This window comes from Lithobates pipiens, unplaced genomic scaffold (assembly GCF_037356315.1).
Source record: "Lithobates pipiens isolate NorthernLeopardFrog02 unplaced genomic scaffold, aLitPip1_a1.2 Scaffold_1, whole genome shotgun sequence".
NCBI classification, from domain to species: domain Eukaryota; kingdom Metazoa; phylum Chordata; class Amphibia; order Anura; family Ranidae; genus Lithobates; species Lithobates pipiens.
The window spans coordinates 240,476,028-240,499,114 of NW_027507685.1; the positions used below are offsets into that span (position 1 = coordinate 240,476,028).

The 23,087-nt window shown below is 40.2% G+C and overlaps 1 protein-coding gene across 1 annotated transcript; it reads left to right on the forward strand.

Moving 5' to 3' along the window:
* Positions 1 to 18,673: 18,673 nt before the first annotated feature.
* Positions 18,674 to 19,982, forward strand: LOC143994678 (olfactory receptor 8G17-like). The gene has a single exon (XM_077490437.1). The coding sequence runs from the start codon at positions 18,680 to 18,682 to the stop codon at positions 19,634 to 19,636; it is 957 nt and encodes a 318-aa protein (XP_077346563.1). The 5' UTR covers positions 18,674 to 18,679; the 3' UTR covers positions 19,637 to 19,982.
* Positions 19,983 to 23,087: the final 3,105 nt, after the last annotated feature.

The following is a 23,087-nucleotide window of genomic DNA, read 5'->3' on the forward strand; positions in this document are numbered from 1 at the left end:
AGATCACCACACATGTGTGTCAAAAGGAGAAAAACACGCCTCATGGTGTAGTATGTAAAAGTACTTTCAAGATTTATTAAAATATTCTGGAATACTCACAAAGTATAGGACTAATTTGAGCATATCATTAACATCCTACAAAAATTTCCAACCAACAAGATGGCTGCGGTCCTCATGTGCAGTGATGTCACTCATCCAAGCTCTTAGCTTTCTACTTTTAATAAAGCACTTTACTGCTACATTTAGCTGTGCCCTTTATGTTTGATTGTTATTGCAGTTGGAGATTTTACAGTCTTCAAAGGATGCCGTAGGACTGTGGAAATATAGTGCTCATGTCAATGTAAAGCTTTGTGTTATGGTCTTTAACTTTTGCTCTATTGTTTTTGGTTCATAGTTCTCCCAGTGTCCCCTCTTAGTACCTCCTGGATGTCACTGGTTTTCCTGTACTTATTTTTTACTTATTAATGTTCTTTGTATAGTTCTGCTCTCGGAAGTGCTCTCCTATAAGTCTAGGGTAGAGAGGCAGAGCCATGACACTCTAAGCTCCTGGTGCCCAACCTGTGGCCCAGGGGCCGCATGTGGCCCTTTGGTATATGATTTGCGGCCCTCGGACCTCAGCAGTCTGTATTGGGAACATTGATTAGGATAATAGCAGTGATGTCTACTAGCCTCATGTAACATTTTCCCAGTTTCTTTTTGGCTTCTGCAGCATATCCCCAACCAACAATGTATCCTGTCCTCACTCTCTGACCCTCATTTCCTCTATTAGGTCTGCAGTTTCTGATAGTCTTCTCAGGTATTAAATATATTGAACATTATGTGTGGCCCTTTAATGATGTCGAGCCCCTTTAGCTCATGAGTTGACAACCACTGCTGTACGCTCAGAGGAAGTGGCTTAAATTACACTAGGCATCGTTCAGCTTGGAAGATGAGCCATTCAGCATTGCAGGATGGGTGAGTCTGGGCTTTAACTACCTCCTTTGCCTATACGGCAGGCGGGATCCCCTCTCATTCTGGGACAACGTCATATGACATTGACCTAATCTCACCACTCTCGCGCCCCCCTGCGGAGGTGCGTATTGCGTTGACCTGGGACACTGCCCGACCCCATTTTTTGGTAAAGAGTCGATGACAAGGCTCTTTACCCATGTGATCAGCTGTGTCCAATAACCAAGGAAGTGCCCATTATAGGCTCGTCTCACACTGATAATGTGTGAGGAGAGGAGTGCCGATCAGCGGCATCTCCTCACAGGGAAACTATACAGATAATCAGTGCCCTGATTATAAGTGCATCCCCAACATTTCCCAGCAGTGATGCTAATTTGTGCCCATTAGTGATGCCAATCTGTGCCCATCAGTTATGCAAGTCAGTGCTGCATTTTAATGCCCATTAGTGCCACCCATCAGTGCCACCTATCAGTGGTCATCAATGCCATATATCAGTGTGTATCAGTGTGGCATGTTAGTGCCTCCTCATCAGTACCTCCTCATCAGTGCCCTTCAGCGCCGCCTCATCGGCACACATCAGTGAAGAAGAAAAATTACTTATTTACAAAATTTTCTAACAAAAACTAAGATACAATTTTTTTTTCCAATTTTTTGGTCTTTTTTTGTTTTCTTTAGCAAAAAATGAAAATGATGATTAAATACCACCAAAAGAAAGCTTGATTTGTGTGAAAAAAAATTATAAAAATGTCATATGGGTACAGTGTTGCATGATGGGTGCAGTGTTGCATGATGGGTGCAGTGTTGTCATTCAAAGTGTGACAACGTTAAAGGTGAAAATTGGTCTGGGCAGGAAGGGGGTAAAAGTGCCCGGTATTTAAGCAGTTAAACAAATAGAAATAATATTTTTTTATGAATACATAATGGCTGTAAAGTTTTTTGTTTTTTTTTAATCAGAAAAGGATTTTTATTGTATAAAATTATAAAAAAGTACAAAAAACGGATCAAAAATACACCTCTGGTAATATATACATTAAATTGATAATTATACATTTCAGAAATTAAACCAGTATACAGTATCTGTAATAATAATAATAATAATAATAAATTTTATTTATAATGCACTTTCCATCAAAAGACCTCAAAGTTCTACATAATTACAATAAAAACAAACAAACCGCTTAATTTACAAAACATTTGCTAAAAAGAAAAGTCTTCAACCCCTTTTTAAAATTTTCAGTAGACTGAGAAACCCTCAGACTATCAGGCAAAGCATTCCACAGACGTGGGGCAGCAGCACAAAAAGCCCTATCTCCCATGGTTACAACCTAGTTTTTGGAACCTCTAAACAATTCAAATTAGTTGAGCGAAGGGAACGCGGTAGATTTTGCAATCTAAGAAGTTCCTTAAGATAAGGTGGAGCTTGTCCATGTATGCATTGATGCACAAGAAGAGAGACCTTATACTCAATCCTTGTAGAGACCGGCAGCCAATGAAGAGATTTTAAAATTGGAGTGATATGCTCATGCTTCCGCACTCTCATTAGGATCCTCGCTGCAGAGTTTTGAACGTATTGCAACCTCTGCATGCTCTTTCTCGGAATCCCAATGAGAAGTGCGTTGCAATAATCCAGCCTGGAGGAGACAAAGGCATGAATCAATCTTTCAGCATCGGAAAAAGAAAGGATAGGACGAAGTTTAGAGATATTACGAAGGTGGTAGAAAGAAGTCTTGCATACTTGATTTATATGAGCTTCAAAAGTGAGTTGGGAATCCATTTTTACACCAAGATTAGTGACAACAGACGAAACTGGAATTTTAGAGCCTGAAAAGGCAATACTTGTTATCAGCGATGATTTAATCTGGTGAGATGTTCCAATCATAATAAACTCAGTTTTGGAGCTATTTAGTTGCAAGAAATGTTGTTCCATCCACTCCTTTATCTCCTCCAGACAGGCGGTAAGGACTGATAGGGGTGACTGCACTGAAGGAGTTTCAGCTGCAGCTTTTACATAAAGCTGTGTATCATCAGCATAACAATGGAAAGAAATATTATAACGATTTATAATATGGCCCAAGGGAGTAAGATATAGAATAAATAAAATCGGGCCAAGCACTGACCCTTGGGGAACTCCGCAGGTAACCATATGCGGTTTAGATTTAAAATGACCCAATGTAGTTTGTTCAATCCTATCTGTTTGATATGACTCGAACCAACTGAAGGGTAAATTTTTTAGTCCAACATTATAACGAAGACTATCTAAAAGAATGCCATGATCGACAGTGTGGAACGCAGCTGACAAATCCAACATAATAAGTAAAGACGGAGAACCGGCATCAGATGACATAAGAAGATCATTTGTAACCCGAACAAGAGCGGTCTCCGTACTATGAGCAAAACGAAAGCCTGATTGAAATTTTTCAAAAAGGCTGTTATGCTTGAGATGATCCTGAAGATGACTTGCAACTGCTTTCTCAAGTACCTTAGATAAAAAGGGAAGATTAGAAATAGGCCTATAATTAGAAAGGACTTCCGGATCAAAAGTGGATTTTTTAAGCAGTGGTCTAATAACAGCACTTTTTAAAATGGAAGGAACATGGCCAGTTCGAAAAGAGTAATTAACAACAGCAGTAATCAATGGACTTAAAACTAAAACATAAGTTTTTACCAGTGGAGTTGGAAAAGGATCCAAGGAACAGGTTGTGGGCTTCATTTGCTTAACAATACCCTGTACCTCTTCCAATGACACCTCTGGTAAATGATCCATTTGTCGGGGCACAAAACAGTTTAAATGGACAGTTTGAGCCAAAGGACCAGACAGAGAGGAACGGATATGATCAATCTTGGATCTAAAAAAATCCATAAATTCATTACACCGCTCTTCCGAAATAGCAGTAGTCGATGGCGAATTTGGCTTAAGCAATTGATTTATAGTTGAAAAGAGCTGCTTAGAATTTCCTGAACTATTTTGTATAACTTTAGAATAGAACTGCGACCTAGCCTCCTTAAGGGACTGTGCATATAGATGTTGATGCTCCCGGTAAATTTGTTTATGGACAGTGAGGCCAGAGGCTTGAAAACGCCGTTCAAGAACCCGTCCCACTGCCTTCATCTTACGAAGCTCATCTGTATACCATGGGGCTGAGTGAGTAAAAGTAACAGCTCTCGTTTTAAGTGGGGCATAAAAGTCTAACAGACTGCTAAGCTGGCTATTATAATAAGCCACCGCATCATCAACAGAGCAAAATTGTGTAGATAGATGCTGAAAATCCATTGCCAAAAGTTCAGGATTTATATTTTTTAAGTTTCTAAAACAAATGTCCCGCTTGGGCTTATAACAACTGGATGATGATGTCAAATCCATTGAAATAGCCATATGGTCTGACACACCTAGGTCATACACCTGCAAATTAGTCAAAGGAGCAAAATTCGTAATGACCAGATCCAAGGTTTGCCCCCTAGTATGTGTGGGGACATCAACGAGTTGTTTTAAATTAAAACAATCCAGCAGCTGAAGAAATTCCGCTGCGGGATGACACGAAGGGGTATCAACATGAATATTTAAATCTCCTAAAATAATAACATTTACATTTGATATACAAAAGGTTGTTAAAAGATTTGACAACTCAGCAGTAAATGATGAGCTAATTTTCGGTGGCCTATAAACAAGAATGAACAACACAGGGAAAGGAATTTTACATTTAAAAGCAAGACATTCAAATGATACTAAAGCTGTATATCACAGCTAGGTATATACTCTACAACTTCAATATAGGGTTCATTGTTGACATATTCTATAAAAACATAAAACTGAAATAAAACTAAAACTAACTTATAAAGTATGTGCTATCCTTCAAGCAAGATCTGGTATATGGTACAGCTGACCGTTCTACCGCAGTGTCTACCACCATTCTACAATCCCATTAATCTTAAAGATTTGCAGCTGGGGTCTCCACAACCCGCTCTCCTACATCTGGAGTAATCTATCACGGACTAACTGAGGCGGAGGGACTCTAGCCACTCCTGCCAGATTTTGGTGAATTTGCTAAACGCACTCCTATGCTGATATGCATTTTTCTCTCTAATCAATATACCATTAACTTGTATCCATTGGTGGGACATAGGTGCCTGAGGTGAGCGCCAATACCGCACCAGTATCAGTTTTCTAGCTAGATAAAATAGTCTAGTTAAGGCAATATATGTAGCAGGAGTATATAATTCCTCTTCCAGGCCCCAAGCAAACAAGTGACAGGGCTCAGTTGTAGCTGTAACTGATAAATACTAGTGATAACCCTGACAGCTTCCGGACAGTAATTTATCATTTCTAGACATGTGCAATTCGTTTTGTTCCAAATTAGCTTTTTAATGAATTTTGACAGATCAGAAATATCCGAATTAACAAAATCTCGTTTAACCAACTTTCCCAAATATTAATAAAATTAGAAAATTCGTAAATTCAAAAAAAATTGTAAATTCGTAAATTGAAAATCTTAAATAATAACTAATTAATAATAACTATTACTAACTATTAAATTATAGGTATTGTCATTTCCTTTCAAATTTGGCTGTTGGTGAATTATTCGAAATAACGAATGTTGCATCTGAACAAATGGAATGGAACAAATTAATAGTAAATAATAATACAAACCTCCCTACAAGCTTGGAGATTCCTCCTAACTCAAGATCACCGCATTCTCCACTCCATCAATTATCAATTTCCCCTGAGTCTTCTAGAAGCCCATATCCCGATGCTGTCTTTGAAACAGTTTCCGAGCTATGGTATACAAACTATCCAAAACTTATTTATTGACCACAAGGCCTTGATAGTGACCAGATAATGAAAAAGTTTGGTCTCCCTAGCCATCATTTTTTCACGTGTATCCAAATCTCCCTCTTTCTGAAGAAAAATCCTCTCCCTGCAATTAAACTACCACCTTCTGTTTGGCACTATTTTTCATGCGAATCCTCAAGGAACAAAGGTATTTGGAGCTTTTATGATCTTCTGCAGGATAAAAAGTCCTTCACGAAGACAAAACAAATCAATGCTTGGGAAGCTGACTTGGGACTCACATTTCCAGAAGATCAGTGGACCACAGCATTTCGCGAGATCCAAAAAGCCTCACGCTCTATTAGCTACTGGGCAATGTCCATTAGAATTATCAATAGATGGCAATACACGCCTTGTAGATTGTCAAAAAAATTTCCGCACACTTCCTCACTTTGTTGGAGGAACTGCGGGCAATCGGGCCACTTACTACACATGTTTTGGGAATGTCCCAACCTGATAAGTTTTTGGAACCAAGTATTCCAACTCATAACTTCCCTTATGGGTATAATTACTCTTCCCAACCCCGCTTTAGCAATCCTACATATTGGTATTGAAAAATTCCCTTACAACATGAGGGTAGTTGTTTCTAATATTCTCCTGGCAGCAAGATCCTTGGTTTTATTACATTGGAAAACAGCCTTGACCATAAACATTACGGACCTGACCAACACAGTTCACCAACACTACACCCTAGAGCGAGCATTAGCTATAAATACTTTAAAATGCAAGCAATTTGATACCACTTGGAGTATTTGGAGTGCTAAATATCGGAGGTCTTAACTTTTGGTTGACATCTTGTTCTTAGTTTATTTCTGTACATCTCTGTGTTCATATTGAAATTGTACTATATTTTATTGCATGATACATATTGATCAATGCAGTAGTGTGTGCTAATGTTTTCCTCTAGGTTTTTTTTTTTGCATCTTATTTTTAATTTTTTTTGTTTTCTTTTTCTTTCTTCCCCTTATAATTTGTATTACTCCACGCCCTCTCTTTTTTTCTGTAACATTTAAACTTCAATAAAACTGAATGATATAAAAAAAATAGTAAATAATAATAAAAAGGTTTTGGATAATTCATAACTTTGGATAAATTTGTATTTGTTACGTTCACTAACATGCAAATTTGAAAGGAAATTCCAATACCTATAATTTAATAGTTAGTAATAGTTATTATTAGTAAGTTATTATTTCAGATTTTAGATTTTTCTGGTTTTCGGATTTTCTCATTTCCGAAAATTCGAATTTACAAATTTTTTAGAATTTGCTAATTTTTTACAAATTGCGGTCACAATGAATGACCTGAAAAACAAAAAAAAAATGAATGAAACTAAAACTAACAAATTTTTAGGCAGTACACATGTCTAGTGATTTTGGACATTTCCAGAGCAGATGTATTAGAGCAGTGGTCATCCACCCTGTCCTCAGGGCCCACTAACAGGCCAGGTTTGCAAGATAACTGGAATACATCACAGGTGATATCATTTGATACTCAGTGATTGCAGTATTCTAGTCTGCATCTCCCCAAGGTAATACATAAATCCTGGCCTGTTAGTGGGCCCTGAGGACAGGGTTGATGACCACTGTATTAGAGAGTCTGGGTGTAATTGACATTTTGGACACAAGGGGGAATACTTCCTCCCCCACGTATGCAGCTGAATAGGAGTTCTGTAAACATGATGGAGGATAAATAAATGCGATAGTTTCTGTGCTGCCGATACCGACACCAACAGATCTGCAGCCAGAATTTGTATCCAACTATCCCCATCCATAGGGACCATATCTGATTCCCATTTTGCCCTACTAGGTAACAAATCTGGGGCCTGTATATGAGATAGCAAACAGGCATATATACGGAAGATAATGCCCTTTTTGTTTGCAATAGGCGAAAACCGAGTGGAGAATATCAGACTCAGCTAAATGCATGATTGAGTGTAAGCATCCTCATGGCATGTCTCATTTGTAAGTACATGTAGTAGCTATTAAGTAGAAGAGGGAACTCCTGTCGCAATTGGTCAAAAGTTTTCATGGTTGACCCATCAAACAATTGCGATTGAGATATTTAATTCCAGGCACCCTCCATATTGAATGACTTGGAATTTTTGCTAATTCAGGGTATGATCTATAACGCCAAATAAGGGTACATTCCAAAAAACCTGTTATGTCCATTCTCTTCTTAAGCTCCTTCCAAAGTTTAATAAGTAGCTGCACAGTTGGGCAATCTGGCGAAACCCCCCGGGAGCCCCATTTCCATTTCCAAATACTCCACAAGGGATTTAATCAACAAGGTCCTGGAGGGGTCCAATGTCCCCAGCAAGTCCCATCCAAAAAGGTGCTGCAACTGTGCAGCCAGAAAGTATGTAAAGCAGGGGTCTCAAACTGGCGGCCCTCCAGTTGTTGCAAAACTACAAGTCCCATAAGGCATTGCAATTCTGATAGTTACAAGCATGACTCGCACAGGCAGAGGCATGAAGGCACTTGTAATTTTGCAACAGCTGGAGGGCCGCCAGTTTGAGACCCCTGATGTAAAGGAATGAGGAACAGCCTGTCCACCCTGGTCCTGGGGTACTGTAGTGTAGCTAGTTTAATACGGGCCATCACATTTTTCCATATTAACGCTCTGTATTGGGAATCTATGCAGTCAAACCAATAATGGGGAATCAGTCCGATGCATACCACACACAGTCTGATTATCCGACAACACGGTCCAATAGGACACATTCCGACGGATTCTCCGACCGTATGTACAAGGGCTTAGAGATGTGACCGCTCTATCCAATCATCAAGTTGTGAATCAGAATCCCAGCCATACTGAACGTCCAGATATACCCACAAGGGCCCGAAGGCTACACCCTCAGCATCATGTATGGGCGGTGACGCATGGGCGTCCATAAGACGTGCACAGATGCCCGAAAAAGGTAATTTACACCAACTAGCACACTTGTGCTTAAACTTCTGCAGAATGGGTTTAAGATTCAAATTATTTTAGTCTCTAGTATCCCCCCATCACTACAATCCCTAAATGTTTGAAAGAGTGGACTACATTCCGCTGTAAAGTTTAATATTTGGTTGGAGTTCAACTTTTTCTTTACAGTCATTTGCTTGTATTGAACATTTGCTCATACAGTAAATCCCCAAAGTTCTTGTTTTCTGAGTTTTCCTCCCATTACACAGTCTACATTTAGCAATGTGAGCTCTGCGTTACTAACCAGCTTCTCTTTGGAGATTTTATATTTACATCTACAGAGACCTTTCATCTCACCTGTAAGATTATAAAACAGAAACTCCCCACTAAAAAAAGCACAATGGATTTATTTGTGCAGGTACCGTATATACTCGAGTATAAGCCGAGATTTTCAGCCTCTTTTTTGAGGCTGAAAGTGCCCCCCTCGGCTTATACTCGAGTCATCGCTGTCTGCCCGCTCGATCAGCGTGTCGAGCAGACAGACAGCGGCCATTCTATTCAAAAGCCGCGCCTCCGGCTCCGCCTTCGCCTGTGATAGGCGGAACACTGAATTTCCCAGCAGCCTGTGTTCCGCCTATCACGGACATCGTATCATCCTCGTACTACGGACGAGGATGATACGACGTCTGTGATAGGCGGAACACAGGCTGCTGGGAAATTCAGTGTTCCGCCTATCACAGGCGAAGGCGGCGGCGCAGCTTTTGAACTTTACAATGGCCGCTGACGAAGAGGGCACGGGACGGCACGGCACGGGACGGGGGCAAGGCAAGGCACGACACGGGACGGATGCAAGGAGGCAAGGCACGGCACGGGACGGAGGCAAGGAGGCAAGGCACGGGACGGAGGCTCGGGACAAAGGTAGGCTGGACACACACACACACACACACACACACACACACACACACACACACATGGATGGAGACACACACAGGGATGGATGGATGGATGGATGGAGACACACACACACAGGGATGGATGGATGGATGGATGGAGACACACACACACAGGGATGGATGGATGGATGGACACACACACACACACAGGGATGGATGGACGGACACACAGGGATGGACGGACACACAGGGATGGACGGACACACAGGGATGGACGGACACACAGGGATGGACGGACACACACACAGGGATGGACAGGCATGTCTCACCCTCGGCTTATACACGAGTCAATAAGTTTGCCAGTTTTTTTGGGGGTAAATTGGGGGCCTCGGCTTATATTCGGGTCGGCCTATACTCGAGTATATACGGTAAGTGATATCCCGTTCCTCTGATGGACATATTCCCATCCTTTCCTGCCATTACTCCTTTCTTATTATTCTAAAGGGATTCTGAAATTTTGCTTAAATATAAAACATTATTTTTTATCTTTAACTTTTTTTTTTATCTTTTTTTCTTTAAAATACAACCTTCTTCAAGAAAACATCTGGGCTGCTATTGCCAAACTTTCTTTCTAAAAATACTAGTTGTCTGGGTTTTATGTCAGTCCAATGGGCCTGGTTTACAAAACCTTATGTGGGTATGCCAGCACTTCTATCTCAGACAACCAGATCAGATCCTCACAGTATTCAATCATATCTAAATCCAAGAACAAAAATGCAAGATATTGTAGCTTACATATTCGTAGACTTAGTGGCTGCATTCATTTTCATTAGCATGAAATTCTGCCTGCAAAAGTCAGGTGAGAGCTTTTGGTCAGAAATTCCGACCATGTGTATGCTCCATCTGACTTTTGCTGGCAGAATTCCAGCCAGCAAAAGATTGAGAGCAGGTTCTCTATTTTTCGGTTACAAAAAATTCCTATCCAAAAATGCGTTTGTCTGTATGCAATTCGGACACGCAAAAAAATGCGCATGCTTGGACACAATTTGACGCATGCTCGGAAGCATTGAACTTCATTTTCTCGGCTCATCGTAGGGTTGTACATCACTGCGTTCTTGACAGTCAAAAGTTCCGAAAACTTTTGTGTGACTGTGTATATGCAAGGCAAGCTTGAGCAGAATTTCGTCTGAAAAACCATCCAAGTTTTTTCTGATGGAAATTCCGCTCCTGTGTACACAGAATAAGGCTTTTTTCTTTAATGCCCGATTCCACCAGTAACTCACTTCAGGGTCAATTAATAAAAAAATATCTGGAGGAATGTCACAAGAATTTGCCCAACCAAAATACATTTTCATTGTAATTTGTGTAAGGTTTATTTCCTACGATCATCCGCTCCATCTGGTGGCCATAATGTTGCATTTTCCTGAAATACCTCAATACCTAAAAATACTGCACTATGGCCACTAGATGGCGCTGACATTCATAGAAAATACACCTATTAGATAAAATATGGTGAATATTTGTTACAGCTGGGCAAAGCTTGAGACATTCACCCAGAGATGTTTTTATTTTTATGTTCAATCTAAGGTTATTGTTTTTTTTATTTTTTATATACATAGACTTGTAATGCAGAAGTGATATACACATATCAAAAAAAAGCAAAAATTCTCAAAACAATAGGAAACACTGCAAAATAAAAATTTACATGATATTCTACTTATAACGGAAACTGTTACACCTTTATAATAAGGATTAGTTCTAATACTAAAAAAGGGAATTAACCATTACAGAAGAATATCTATTACAGAATGCAGTGAACCAAACAGCATTCAATGCTTGTCTTAAGAGGGAAAGTGGATACATCATTGCCTCTTAGCCCAGGCCAGAATACTTTAATCTTTAGCATCCATCGTCTAATACAGAAAGGGTGTTCGTCAGTGTTGGGCAGTGGTAATTTTTTTTTGGGGGGGCAGCAAACCGTGCACAGCCAGCCAACCCCCCAACAGTCGGGCCGGGCCAAAAACCGCCGAGAAGGGCCGAGAGCGGCCAAAACCCGCCGAGTACGGCCGAACGCCACCGAGAAGGGCCGAGGCGGCCGAAAGCCACCGAGAAGGTCCAAGAGCGGCCTAAAGCTGCCAAGAACTTCCGGGCGACGCCAAGATACACAGGATATCTTGGCAGCGCCATTTTTAAAAACATAAGCTGACATCACTGATGCACAAGGCTACAATGACGGACAAACTGCATGACAAGGCTGCATGACAAGGCTGCATGACAATGCTGCAATGATGGACAGGCTGCATGACAAGGCTGCATGACAAGGCTGCATGACGGACAGGCTGCATGACGGACAGGCTGCATGACGGACAGGCTGCATGACAAGGCTGCAATGATGGACAGGCTGCATGACAAGGCTGCAATGATGGACAGGCTGTATGACAGACAGGCTGCATGACAAGGCTGCAATGATGGACAGGCTGTATGACAGACAGGCTGCATGACAAGGCTGCAATGACGGACAGGCTGCATGACAAGGCTGCAATGATGGACAGGCTGTATGACAGACAGGCTGCATGACAAGGCTGCAATGACGGACAGGCTGCATGACAAGGCTGCAATGATGGACAGGCTGTATGACAAGGCTGCAATGCAAATGACACTGACAAGGCTTCAGATGGACACTGATAAGGCTGCATTGATGGGCATTTAAATGTAAGTTTTATTTCCTTAAATTTCCCTCCTAAAAGTTTTTTCCTTAAAATTCCCTCCTAAACTTGGGGTGCGTGTTATACGCTGGCGCGTGTTATACGCCGATAAATACAAAAGTACCTGGGACAAAGGGTGCAATGCCTAAAATAAAAATATGATTTTCTTTAATCCTTTGGAGTCTGTCTGATCTGTTAGTGAATTTTTCATGCATATCCCATGTAGGAACTGCATTGCACATATGTACTGATATCAATAAATTGAACTGTAAAAAAAAATAAAAATAAACTAGAAGCCATAGAGCACGCTGCGTTGGGGCATCAAAGTCTTCAGTCACAGATATACTTGCTTTGGCTGTAGCCAAACCATATATAAAATTTCTGCCTCTGAACAGTTTCCTAATAATAAATACCCATGCATAGCCATTTCTTTAAAGCTTTGACCCTGCAATGCAAGCCTATCATAGAGATTTGTACTTCTCATTAGTTAACCACTTCAGCTCTGTGCCAATTCTTTCACTTCTCACGTATATATGTAAAAATCTACTTTTTTTTGCTATAAAATTATTTAGAACACCCAAACATTATATATGGATTCTTTAAAGAGGACCTGGAGAATAAAATGGTGGGTGCTGCCATTTTTTATGTCACATGGTATTTGCACAGCCATTTTTCAAACACAATTTTTTATTTTAGTGAATTGTAATGCACAAAAGCACAATATAATACCTGACTGTTAAGTAAAATATAAGAGATGCTGTCACGCTGAGTAAATAGATACCTAACATGTCACTCTTTAAAATTGCGCATGCCCATGGAATGGCACTAAATAATGGTATTTAAAGGTCTCCATAGGCAATGCTTTTCAGGTCTTTACAGGTTACCAGTTTAGAGTTAAAGCGGAAGTCTGTTGCCAGAATTATTGCTCTTGCTTTAACATTTGAGGCGATGCATGAAGTCACCTTTGTGTGCGAGCCTGGTGGGAGGTTGGGCGCTTTAAATTTGTATCCACCTAGCGGGTCATAGACAACGATAAAAACTGTAGTGCTATCCCCCCCATAGGATACACTTGGTAGATTGGGTTCTCTGTTCCTTTGCCCTGGCTCAGTGAAGGACCCTCTGACAAAAACAGAATATTGCACCACAATGACGAGGACAAATGTAAATATCCTGCACATATTACAGATCAGTATCAGGAAGCAAACACCAGACTGGTTATGGATAAAGAAATGTGTTATATTGTAATATGTACATATAGGAACAAGTAGAGCGTAGGTCAAACACAATTCTGTATACAAAGAAATTACTGTATTGTAGTAGTTTAGAGCAGCCCTTTTCAACCAAGGTGTCCAGAGGTTTCTAAAGGGGTGTCTTGGCAAAATGCCTAACAATTGCCCCAAAATTGTATACAAGCCTACAACCCTCTTGAGGACACTGAGCAATGGAGAAAAACTGAGAGAGAAGAGAAACATTGGAATACTTGTCAGTATCAATTTGCAAAAGTGTATTTGCTTTGGAAACATATACTGTATCACCTCTAATGTTGGGTGTTCTACTTGTGTGGATATTGCTGTTTAATTAAAAAATATTAGAATAGGTTTTACATTTTAGAATGAGATGCCTCAAGACTGTTCAAAATGTTTAAAGGGTGCCTCAAGACTGCCCATAATCTTAAAAGTTGCCTTGACTGAAATTTTTTTGAGAAACACTGGTTTAGAGTAACAATCTACATGGTTAGATTAAGCTATATCTGATTATCTGCAAATTAGAGTTAAGCAATACCATAGATGACAGTAATGGCAATGGTGATCATTACTGTCAATGTTCCTGTGACCAGTAGGCTATACTACTTTGAGTGCACTCTGAATGACTACACGAAGACCCAGACCTTCCTACAGAGGTACCTCTTGCTATCTCATTGACTCCCACAACATATCTTCTCTTCTGAAACACATGGCAGTCTCTAAGAGTGTAGATGGCCCCAACCAGTCCTTGTAGGCATCTTCTTCCTCACTGCTTTCCCCTTCATTTGCATCTAGTGATAGAGACCGAGGTTTAGATGCTGGGTGTTGCCTTTGAGAAACAGTCTGATCAGGCTTTAAAATTGTTTTTTGAGCTATACGGACTGCTTCTGCTAGTGGCATTTAATGGACCTATTCTTCCTTCTTGGGAAAATTTGCTATATCAGCAATCTGGGTAACTTCTTACAGATGACATAGGGCCGGGACTTCCACCAATCAGCTAACTTTCTTTCCCAGGGACACTCAGATTTCTTAGTAGTACTCAGTCACTGAGTTGCAAGTCCTACACTCTTACTCTCAGATCAAAGTTTATCTTATTTTGCTGAACCCTGAGCCTTCTTCAATGCTAACTTCAGTTTCTTCCTAAAATTATCTAATACCCCTTGTGGGATGTTGCAGAGGTTCATTCCAAAAACTAGCCAAATGCTAGGTCAACAGGCAGCCGGGCTTCTTTCCCAAACATGAACACGAGTAAATCATGTACAGAGAGTACCCGGTGACATCAAACTCAGTGCTGTTGTAAGCCAATACCACAGCTGAAATATGTCTACTCTAATGTTGTTTCTTTTCATTGGTAAGCAAGCATATATAAAAGAATGGGGTTGAACCATTCTGGTTGGGAGTCCCTTTGTGGGTGAACGGTCACAGTAGTATTTTGGGATCTCTGCAACTGACATTACAATGGCTTCAGCCCCTGCTGTTCCTCTGGCCCAATGATCTACTCCTTGGCATAAGGCTTGTATCCTTTCTGACGTTAGTTGTGTCCACTCTTCCGGAGGAGTCTCAGGGTTGTATGGCCTTTTTGACAAGGCATCAACACCTCTGTTCCCTTCCCCTGGGCAATACTTCAGGCTGAAGCAGAACAGCTTCCAAATACATGTGGTCGGTGGCCACTCCCTCAGCATAGACCACATGTCTGAGGTAAGTGACAGAAGGCTGGTAGAACTGGAACTTCTTTAGAGACAGCTGCACCCCAATCACAAAGTCTTTGCAGCACTTTCTCTAGACCCTCCTCGTGTTCCTCAAGGGTTTTATGAAAATATTGATGTCATCTACATACACCAACACTTCAATAAAATTAATGTCTCCCGCTGTACATTTCATCAGACTTTAGAAAGTAGCTGGGGCTCCTAATAGACCTTGAGGCATTCTGTCAAATTCATAGAATGTCAGTGGGCAGATAAATGCTGTCTTCTCATTGTTTTCTGGGTGTATTGGAACTTAATAGAACTCATTCTTCAAATCCAGCACACTAAACGACCTTACCCTGGACGGGCATTGATTAGCCTCTTCTATCCATAGGGTAGTGTACTGATTGTGAATAGTCCTCTGGTTGAGTGTTTGGTAGTCAATACACATTCTTAGGGAACCGTTCTTTTTCATCACTACCACTATAGGCGAGGCATAAAGACGTTGTGAATCTCAAATGGTGTCCATTTGCTTCAACTCTGCCAGTTGTTCATGAAGGTCTTCCAGATCACCCAGCGGCATCAGTTCAACTCTTTCTCTGAAGGGCTTGTCTTTCTGAAGGCAAATTCTGTATTGGGCACTCTTTACATATCAAAGTCTTTTTTGGAGAATATCTCCCACCATCTCCAGAGCTGGACTTTGGCTCTTTCCCTCCATTCAGGTGGAAGTGGGGTGTTCTGCAGTTAGACGCTCTATACTCGGACTTCACATGTGACATGCCAGTTACAAGCACAGTTGCATGCACACAGGCTCAGTCTAAGGAGTTAGAACAAGAAAGCGTATCACCACAGCATGGTACTGAGGATACTGTTACAATACTAGGTGCCACGTCCCGAAATTATATGAAAAGAGAAAACCAACAAGAGGGCTTGGACTTTATAGGCTCAAAGAACATCATAATATATTCAAAATTAATTTATTATATATATAGAAAATGAATGTATAGAAAACTCTGCCTGATTGCCACGCCAACCTTAGCAGCTGCCAAGATGGAATCCACAACCAGTCTCCTTACACTAACCGGATGACTGACCCTTCCGACTTCATAATGAACATCAGCACCTGGTGGGGCAGTACCATTTCCTCTTTATATAACTATACGGGATTTTTCTGATGGGGTATTAGTGAGGATGGGATCCTCTTTTCTGATACCATTCCGATACCAATTCAAGGCGGTAGCAAGGCATTATATGGCTGGCAGATGCTAAACTCTCATAATGATATACTTTTTATATATACTACTTCGCAAACTTGTCTCCATGAAGCTCCTGGAGAAGCGCAAGTCGCGTGACATGTAGAGCTCCACCATTTGTTTGACTCAGTTGCAAGTGTAGACCTCAAGTTAATAACTTGCTGAATCATTGTATTATGAAAATTGGTGTTATCGTCACTGTTTCTTGTTATTAATAATATACAGTCCTTCTATGTTTTAACCTTGCATTCTGCTGTTATATTCTACAATCCTGAGACATGGCTATTTGTTAGTGTGTTTAACAAATTTTCTATATATAATAAATTAATTTGTAATATCTTATGATGTTCTTTGTGCCTATAAAGTCCAAACCCTCTTGTTGATTTTCTCTTTTCAGTCTAAAGCCCCATACACACTATCAGATTTTCTGCTGATTGTTTCCTTCAGATTTACCAAAACCATGTAGTAGAAGGGCCTGTCTGATTGCATACACATTGAAACTCCTAAGGTTTGACCTCATATTATATGGTTGTGGTAAATCTGAAGGAAAAAATCTGTAGAAAATCTGATAGTGTGTATGGGGCTTAAGGAGTGTATTTTTAGAATTTATTGCTAATAACTTGAAACAGGGGAGGCATTTAAGGGTTTCGGCATACTCAATAGCAGCAATCCATAGAAGGATACATTTCTCAGCAGGAATTCTTAAAGCAGCAGGCGCACACTAAAGTCCCAACATCAGGTCTTAAGCTGGCCATACAGTATACTATTTTCTTGTACAATATCCTTTAGATTTGTCTGTAACTATGTAGTGCAATGGCCTGCTTTACTTGATACAAATTTATATGTTTTTTGGTAAATCCACAGGAAAATTGTACAAGAAAAGTGTATAATGTATGGCACGCTTTACTCACAATGTCCCAGGAGCTATCTGTCACCCAGCTTCCACAGGTAGATCCTCAGTGAGAATCATAATCGATGATTCTCCAGACCTGGACTTCAAAGCTGTGCCCTCCAGAAAAAATCCTTTAAGCAATCCTCTCCAGGCCCTCAATCCAAGCCCTGTTAGGGCCCAGACTGCAATTCATGTCTCTTTCTGAGGAGAGCCACCTTCTGGACATCTCCTTCCATGGATTGGCTGGAGCATAATAAATATTCATACTGAACATTTGAATCTACCTGCCCTATATTTTGGAAGCTTCTACCAGAAGCAGGTGGTAAAAAGCATACACATAGCTTAGGAAGTCATGATTAGACAAAAGTAATGGATCACTGATCCACTGGCTACAGTGAAGCCAACAACTGAATTTACCCAAGATTCTAGCTAAAGGGGAGCGCTAAAAAACCTTTCTGGATGCCGAATACTAACAAGTTAGATTCCATTTTTGTGCAGTCAGTATATGTTGATGCTTTTTAATCTACCTGAACGAGGCAGCTCCAAATACATAAGGTGCTGAACATAATCCACAAAAAAGAAGCATGGAGCAAGAAACTATTTTTTTTTTAAATGTCCAACTGTTCTTATACTACATCCCAACATGTCTCAGGGCTTCTAAAATGCCCCCTTCATTAGGACTTTTCTGATTGATTAAAAGAATCGCGCAAAAATACTATTTACAGTTAAAATCTGCTTATTTTTTACCAATTTCACCTATTCTTACAGGTATGTTTACAGTGTCAACAACTTTATATATGGCACATATAGATATAAGACCTGGAAGCATGAGGGTGCTGTGGTGAAATGGAGGCTGGCACCATCAAAGCACAAGTCCAGCCCAAGGTATTACCAACACACCATGTTCAGATAAACAGACAAGACATATGTATGTCACCAACAGAAAACAGCAACATTTCAAGGCCATTAAGGGCCTATTCCTCAGGAAGTAGTGGGGGGAAGAGGCCCTTAGTGGCCAGGAAGCATCACCGCTTTCTGTTGGTGATATTAAAGTGTAATGTCTGATTATCTGAACATGGTGTGCTAATGATATCTTGGACTGGACTTACAGTACATTCTGTACTTTCATATCAATCCCTGCCCTCAAGTAGCTTACAATTTAATGTCCCCATGGTTCATAAAGAAAAAGAGTTTTACACAAGCAGCTTGTTTCAGGAGCCTCTCCACATTGATAGGGAGTCTAACTCTTCTGTGTTCTATACAAGACAAAAAAAAATGTTTGCTATAAATACGCCTTTACTCACAAAGTCTGTTGGTTTTCTTCTTCCAGATGTCAGGTGCCTCTCAAGATGTGGATGTGTGGAACAACACCCCGATTGAATATTTCATTATCAAAGGCATTACTGATGATCCGGGGCTCCAGGCCTTGGTTTTCCTTTTTGCTCTGTTCATCTATCTGATTACAGTTACTGGTAACATGTCTATCCTCTTCCTGGTCTGCCTGGATACTAGTCTTCACACCCCAATGTACTTCTTCTTGGGCAACTTGTCCTTCCTTGATGTGTTTTGTCTGACAATCACCCTTCATAAAATCCTTTTGTCTTACGTGTCTGGAGATAAAACTGTTTCTTTTGCCAACTGCATGTCACAAATGTATATCTTTTCTACTTTGACTTGCAGCCAGCTCCTTATACTGACAGCCATGGGTTATGACCGTTACGTTGCCATTTGCAACCCCTTGCTCTACCACAGCATCATGAACAGCAGAGTTTGTGTTCTCTTGGTTATCATTTGTTGGGTTTTGGGTTTTGTAGAAGTTATACCTCACATGTGGGCAATATCTCGATTCTCATGCTACAAGTCAAATGAGATTAATCATTACTTCTGTGACATCTTGTCAATCATGAAACTATCCTGCAGTGACACCACCCTGTTGAAGCTCATAATATTCATTGAGGGGCTCTTATTAGTAATCTTCACCCCCTTCCTCCTTACCTTCATCTCCTACATCTTCATCATAGCCACCATACTTAGGATACATTCAAGCACTGGAAGACGCAAAGCCTTTTACACTTGTTCGTCACACCTCACTGTTGTTATAATTCTGTACGTGAGTCTCGTCTCCCAGTATCTAAGGCCAAAGTCAACTGAAACCTTGGACTCCAACAAACTGTTCTCTTTGTTTAACACAGCTGCAGTTCCTGTCCTCAATCCGTTTATCTACAGCTTGAAAAACAAAGATGTGAAGTCAGCGGCAAGAAGGCAATTGAAGGGGTTAATGCAGTAAGCAAAGTGTTATAAATGTATACTGGGGTAATAGTATATGGAACAGGAGCAGAGTCAGCTGTGACTAGATCTCAGTTCCAAGAAGTAATGTAACAAAACTGTAAGTTGAAGTGCCACACCACTGCTGTCAGATTCAGATATACGATTTTACTCTAGTTAAAGTTAGGGAGACAATCCCTATGACTTTTATCATAACAGATGTCGTATCTGGACCTTTTAGCAGCGGTGTGGCACTTCAATTCAAATTTTTGTTATATTACACTATAAGCCAAGGAGATTGTGGAGATCCTCTGGGGTGTAAATCAATTACCGAATGAGAACAAAAAGAGGGTGGGACTTTACATGTATCTTGCAGGGTCTAAAAAATACACATACCAAAAGGCTTATAAAATAAACAAATCTTTCATTTCCATATACAAATGGTTAGATTTAAAAAAGTTAAATCTAAATCTAACCATTTTTATATGTAAATGAAAGATTTGTTTATTTTTTAAGCCTTTTTGGTATGTGTATTTATTAGACCCTGCACGATACATGTAAAGTCCCACCCCATTTTTGTTCTTATTCAGTAATTGTTTTATATGTGATGGTACCTTTGTAGGGTCATAATTGCCTAACATTCATCCCTCATACTCTTCTAACATACTCTGGGGTGTAAAGCCATGTGCCCAGGGACCAGATCACTTATAGTACATCAACATCAATACTTTAGGATAGCAATAACATTAGGGTCCAGCGCTATTTTTCCACTTTCCTCAACTATGTGTTCCAAGTGTGGCCAGTTGTTATGCCACCTTTTTTGTCAAGCCAAGGAGACCGTAGAGATCCTCTGAGGTGTAGAAGCCACGTGCCCAGGACCCAGATCCCTTGCATCAATATTTTAGGGTAGCAATGACATAACTATAGGTCCTGCGCAATTTTTCCACTTTCTTCAACTATCTGCTCCAAGAGTGGCCAGTTGCTGTCACCTTTACTGCCTTACCAGCTATCAAGTCTCCATTATGCAGACTGGACAAAGAACATGCTGGATGGAAAAACTGCAGAAAAGTTACAGTCCTGGTGAAGGACATGTGTGATGTCGGATCACATGATCATGTGCCGGGTTGCATTGGGATTTACCTATGTCAATAGCTTCCTTGTGCAACTCTGCAACCCAATACCTTTCATTATGGTGGGTTCCCAGCTGTGCAGTACGGGGAGGGGTTACCCCAAAAAAAGGACACAATCACAACTATCCATAGACATAAGTTTTGTAGAGTTGATATAATGAATGGGTTGCTTTGAGTGTTGGGTACCAGTGGAGCTCATACCCTCCATATAAATATCGCCAAGTTACGTCATCATTTAAATCAATCTTTTGTGATTCCTTCTTTTAATGTAATGTATAATTGTGTTTTCCTGAAAGAAAAGTATTTCTTAAATTAAAGTAACAATAAAAAAGTGCCACTTGCTGCAAATTTATTTTATTTATTAGTACGAATTGAACACAAATTGTATTAATCTTGCATTAAAGCTGAAGTTTAGTTAAAAATATATCATAATTATGATTAGGGATGAGCTTCGTGTTCGAGTCGAACATACGTTTGACTCGAACATCGGTTGTTCGCCCGTTCGGTGAATACCGAACGTTATGGACCGTTCGCGCCAAATTCATGCGGCGCTCACGGCCCACAATGCTCTGCGCCATCACAGTGCATTGCTGGCTCATGATTGGCCAAGCATGCACTGTGACCCCACATGCTTGGCCAATCACAGCGCCGGCAACAAGGAGAGCCATGATTGGCCACAGGCAGGCCGCCAGCATGGTGGCCTTGTGTAGTGTGTTGGCGTCTGTAGGAGTTAGTGGGTGTTCTCTGTGTACCTTCAACACAGTATACACCGATCGTTATCGGCCGATTTTGCGTTCTTGCTCTTCTGTAGTGGGTGTTGTCTGCGTGCCCTGACCGCAGTATACACCATTATATCCACCTCTATAGCTAGCTATATTGCTCTTTTGTAATAGAGCTTGCAGTCAGTTGTAGGAGATTGTGCGTGATGTCTGCGTGCCCTGACCATAGTATACACCGTTATATCCACCTATATAGATCTTTTCCGACGGATTTTGTCCGAAACTGGTCGGACAAAGTTGTCAGAAAATCCAATCGTTCAGAACGTGATGACGTTCGGACTACGTTCAGGCTAGTAGCCAATAGCTTTAGTCTCGTAAGTTGATCTGAGCATGCGTGGCACTTTGTCCAATCGGAATTCTCTACAAATCATGATCGTGTTTTCGAAAATTTTTATAGCCAAGCTCTCAAACTTTGTCCGTCGGATATTCAGACGGAAACAGTCCGATGGAGCCCACATGGTCTGATCGGACATTTTCCATCGGAATATCCGACCGTGTGTACAAGGGCTTACAGTTTGAAGGTAAAAAAATAGATAAACTAATTCAGTATACGTCTATATTATAGGTTCTATAATCAATTTCTCAGCTTTCCTGGTTTGCCCTTGGTTTATGAGATATTGCTGGACATCAAATAAACTGTATGCAATCCTGTTCTGTCAAAGAGTTTTATGCTATATTATTCCCATTATAATACTATTTGGACAATAATGAATGCCCCACAAACATGCACTGTTTTAGAAATTACATATAAAGAATGTCAATATTTGTTAATACTGTTTTATAACTTTGTCAATATTGTATTCTTAGGTTACTATAATACTTTTATTGTATTCATGCTACTCTAAACACACAAATCCCTGTTCTCTTCTGTGAGGAGAGACAGATCATGATTTTTTTTTATAATCACTTTTTTCTTTATTAAGACAAATTATCAACATACAGCATAAAAAAAAAAAAAAAGCACATTGCACAATAGCTCCCTATTACGTGTGACAAGCAACCAACAAAACAAAATAAATTATAAATAATAAAAAAAGATCATGAGTTTCTAATAGCTAGGAACCACAAGCTGACATCCTCTCTAGTCAGTCCCCTCCCCCTACAGTTGGAACACATAGTCAGAGAACACAGTTAACCCCTTTATCGCCCCCTAGTGTTAACCCCTTCCCTGCCAGTGATATTTATACAGTAATCGGTGCATTTTTATAGAACTGATCGCTGTATAATTGTCAATTGTCCCAAAAATTTGTCGAAAGTGTCTGATGTGTCTGCCATAATGTCGCAGTCACAATAAAAATCGAATATCGCCGCCATTACTAGTGAAAAAAGAATTAAAATGCCATAAATCTATTCCCTATTTGTAGAGGCTATAACTTTTGCACAAACCAATCAATATATGCTTATTGCGATTTGCCAAAAATATGTAGAAGAATACATATTGGCCTAAACTGAGAAAAGAATTAGCTTTTTTTTAAAAAAGAAAATAGGGATATTTATTATAGCAAAAAGTACAAAATATTGTGTTTTTTTTTAAAATTGTTACTCTTTTTTTGTTTATAGCGCA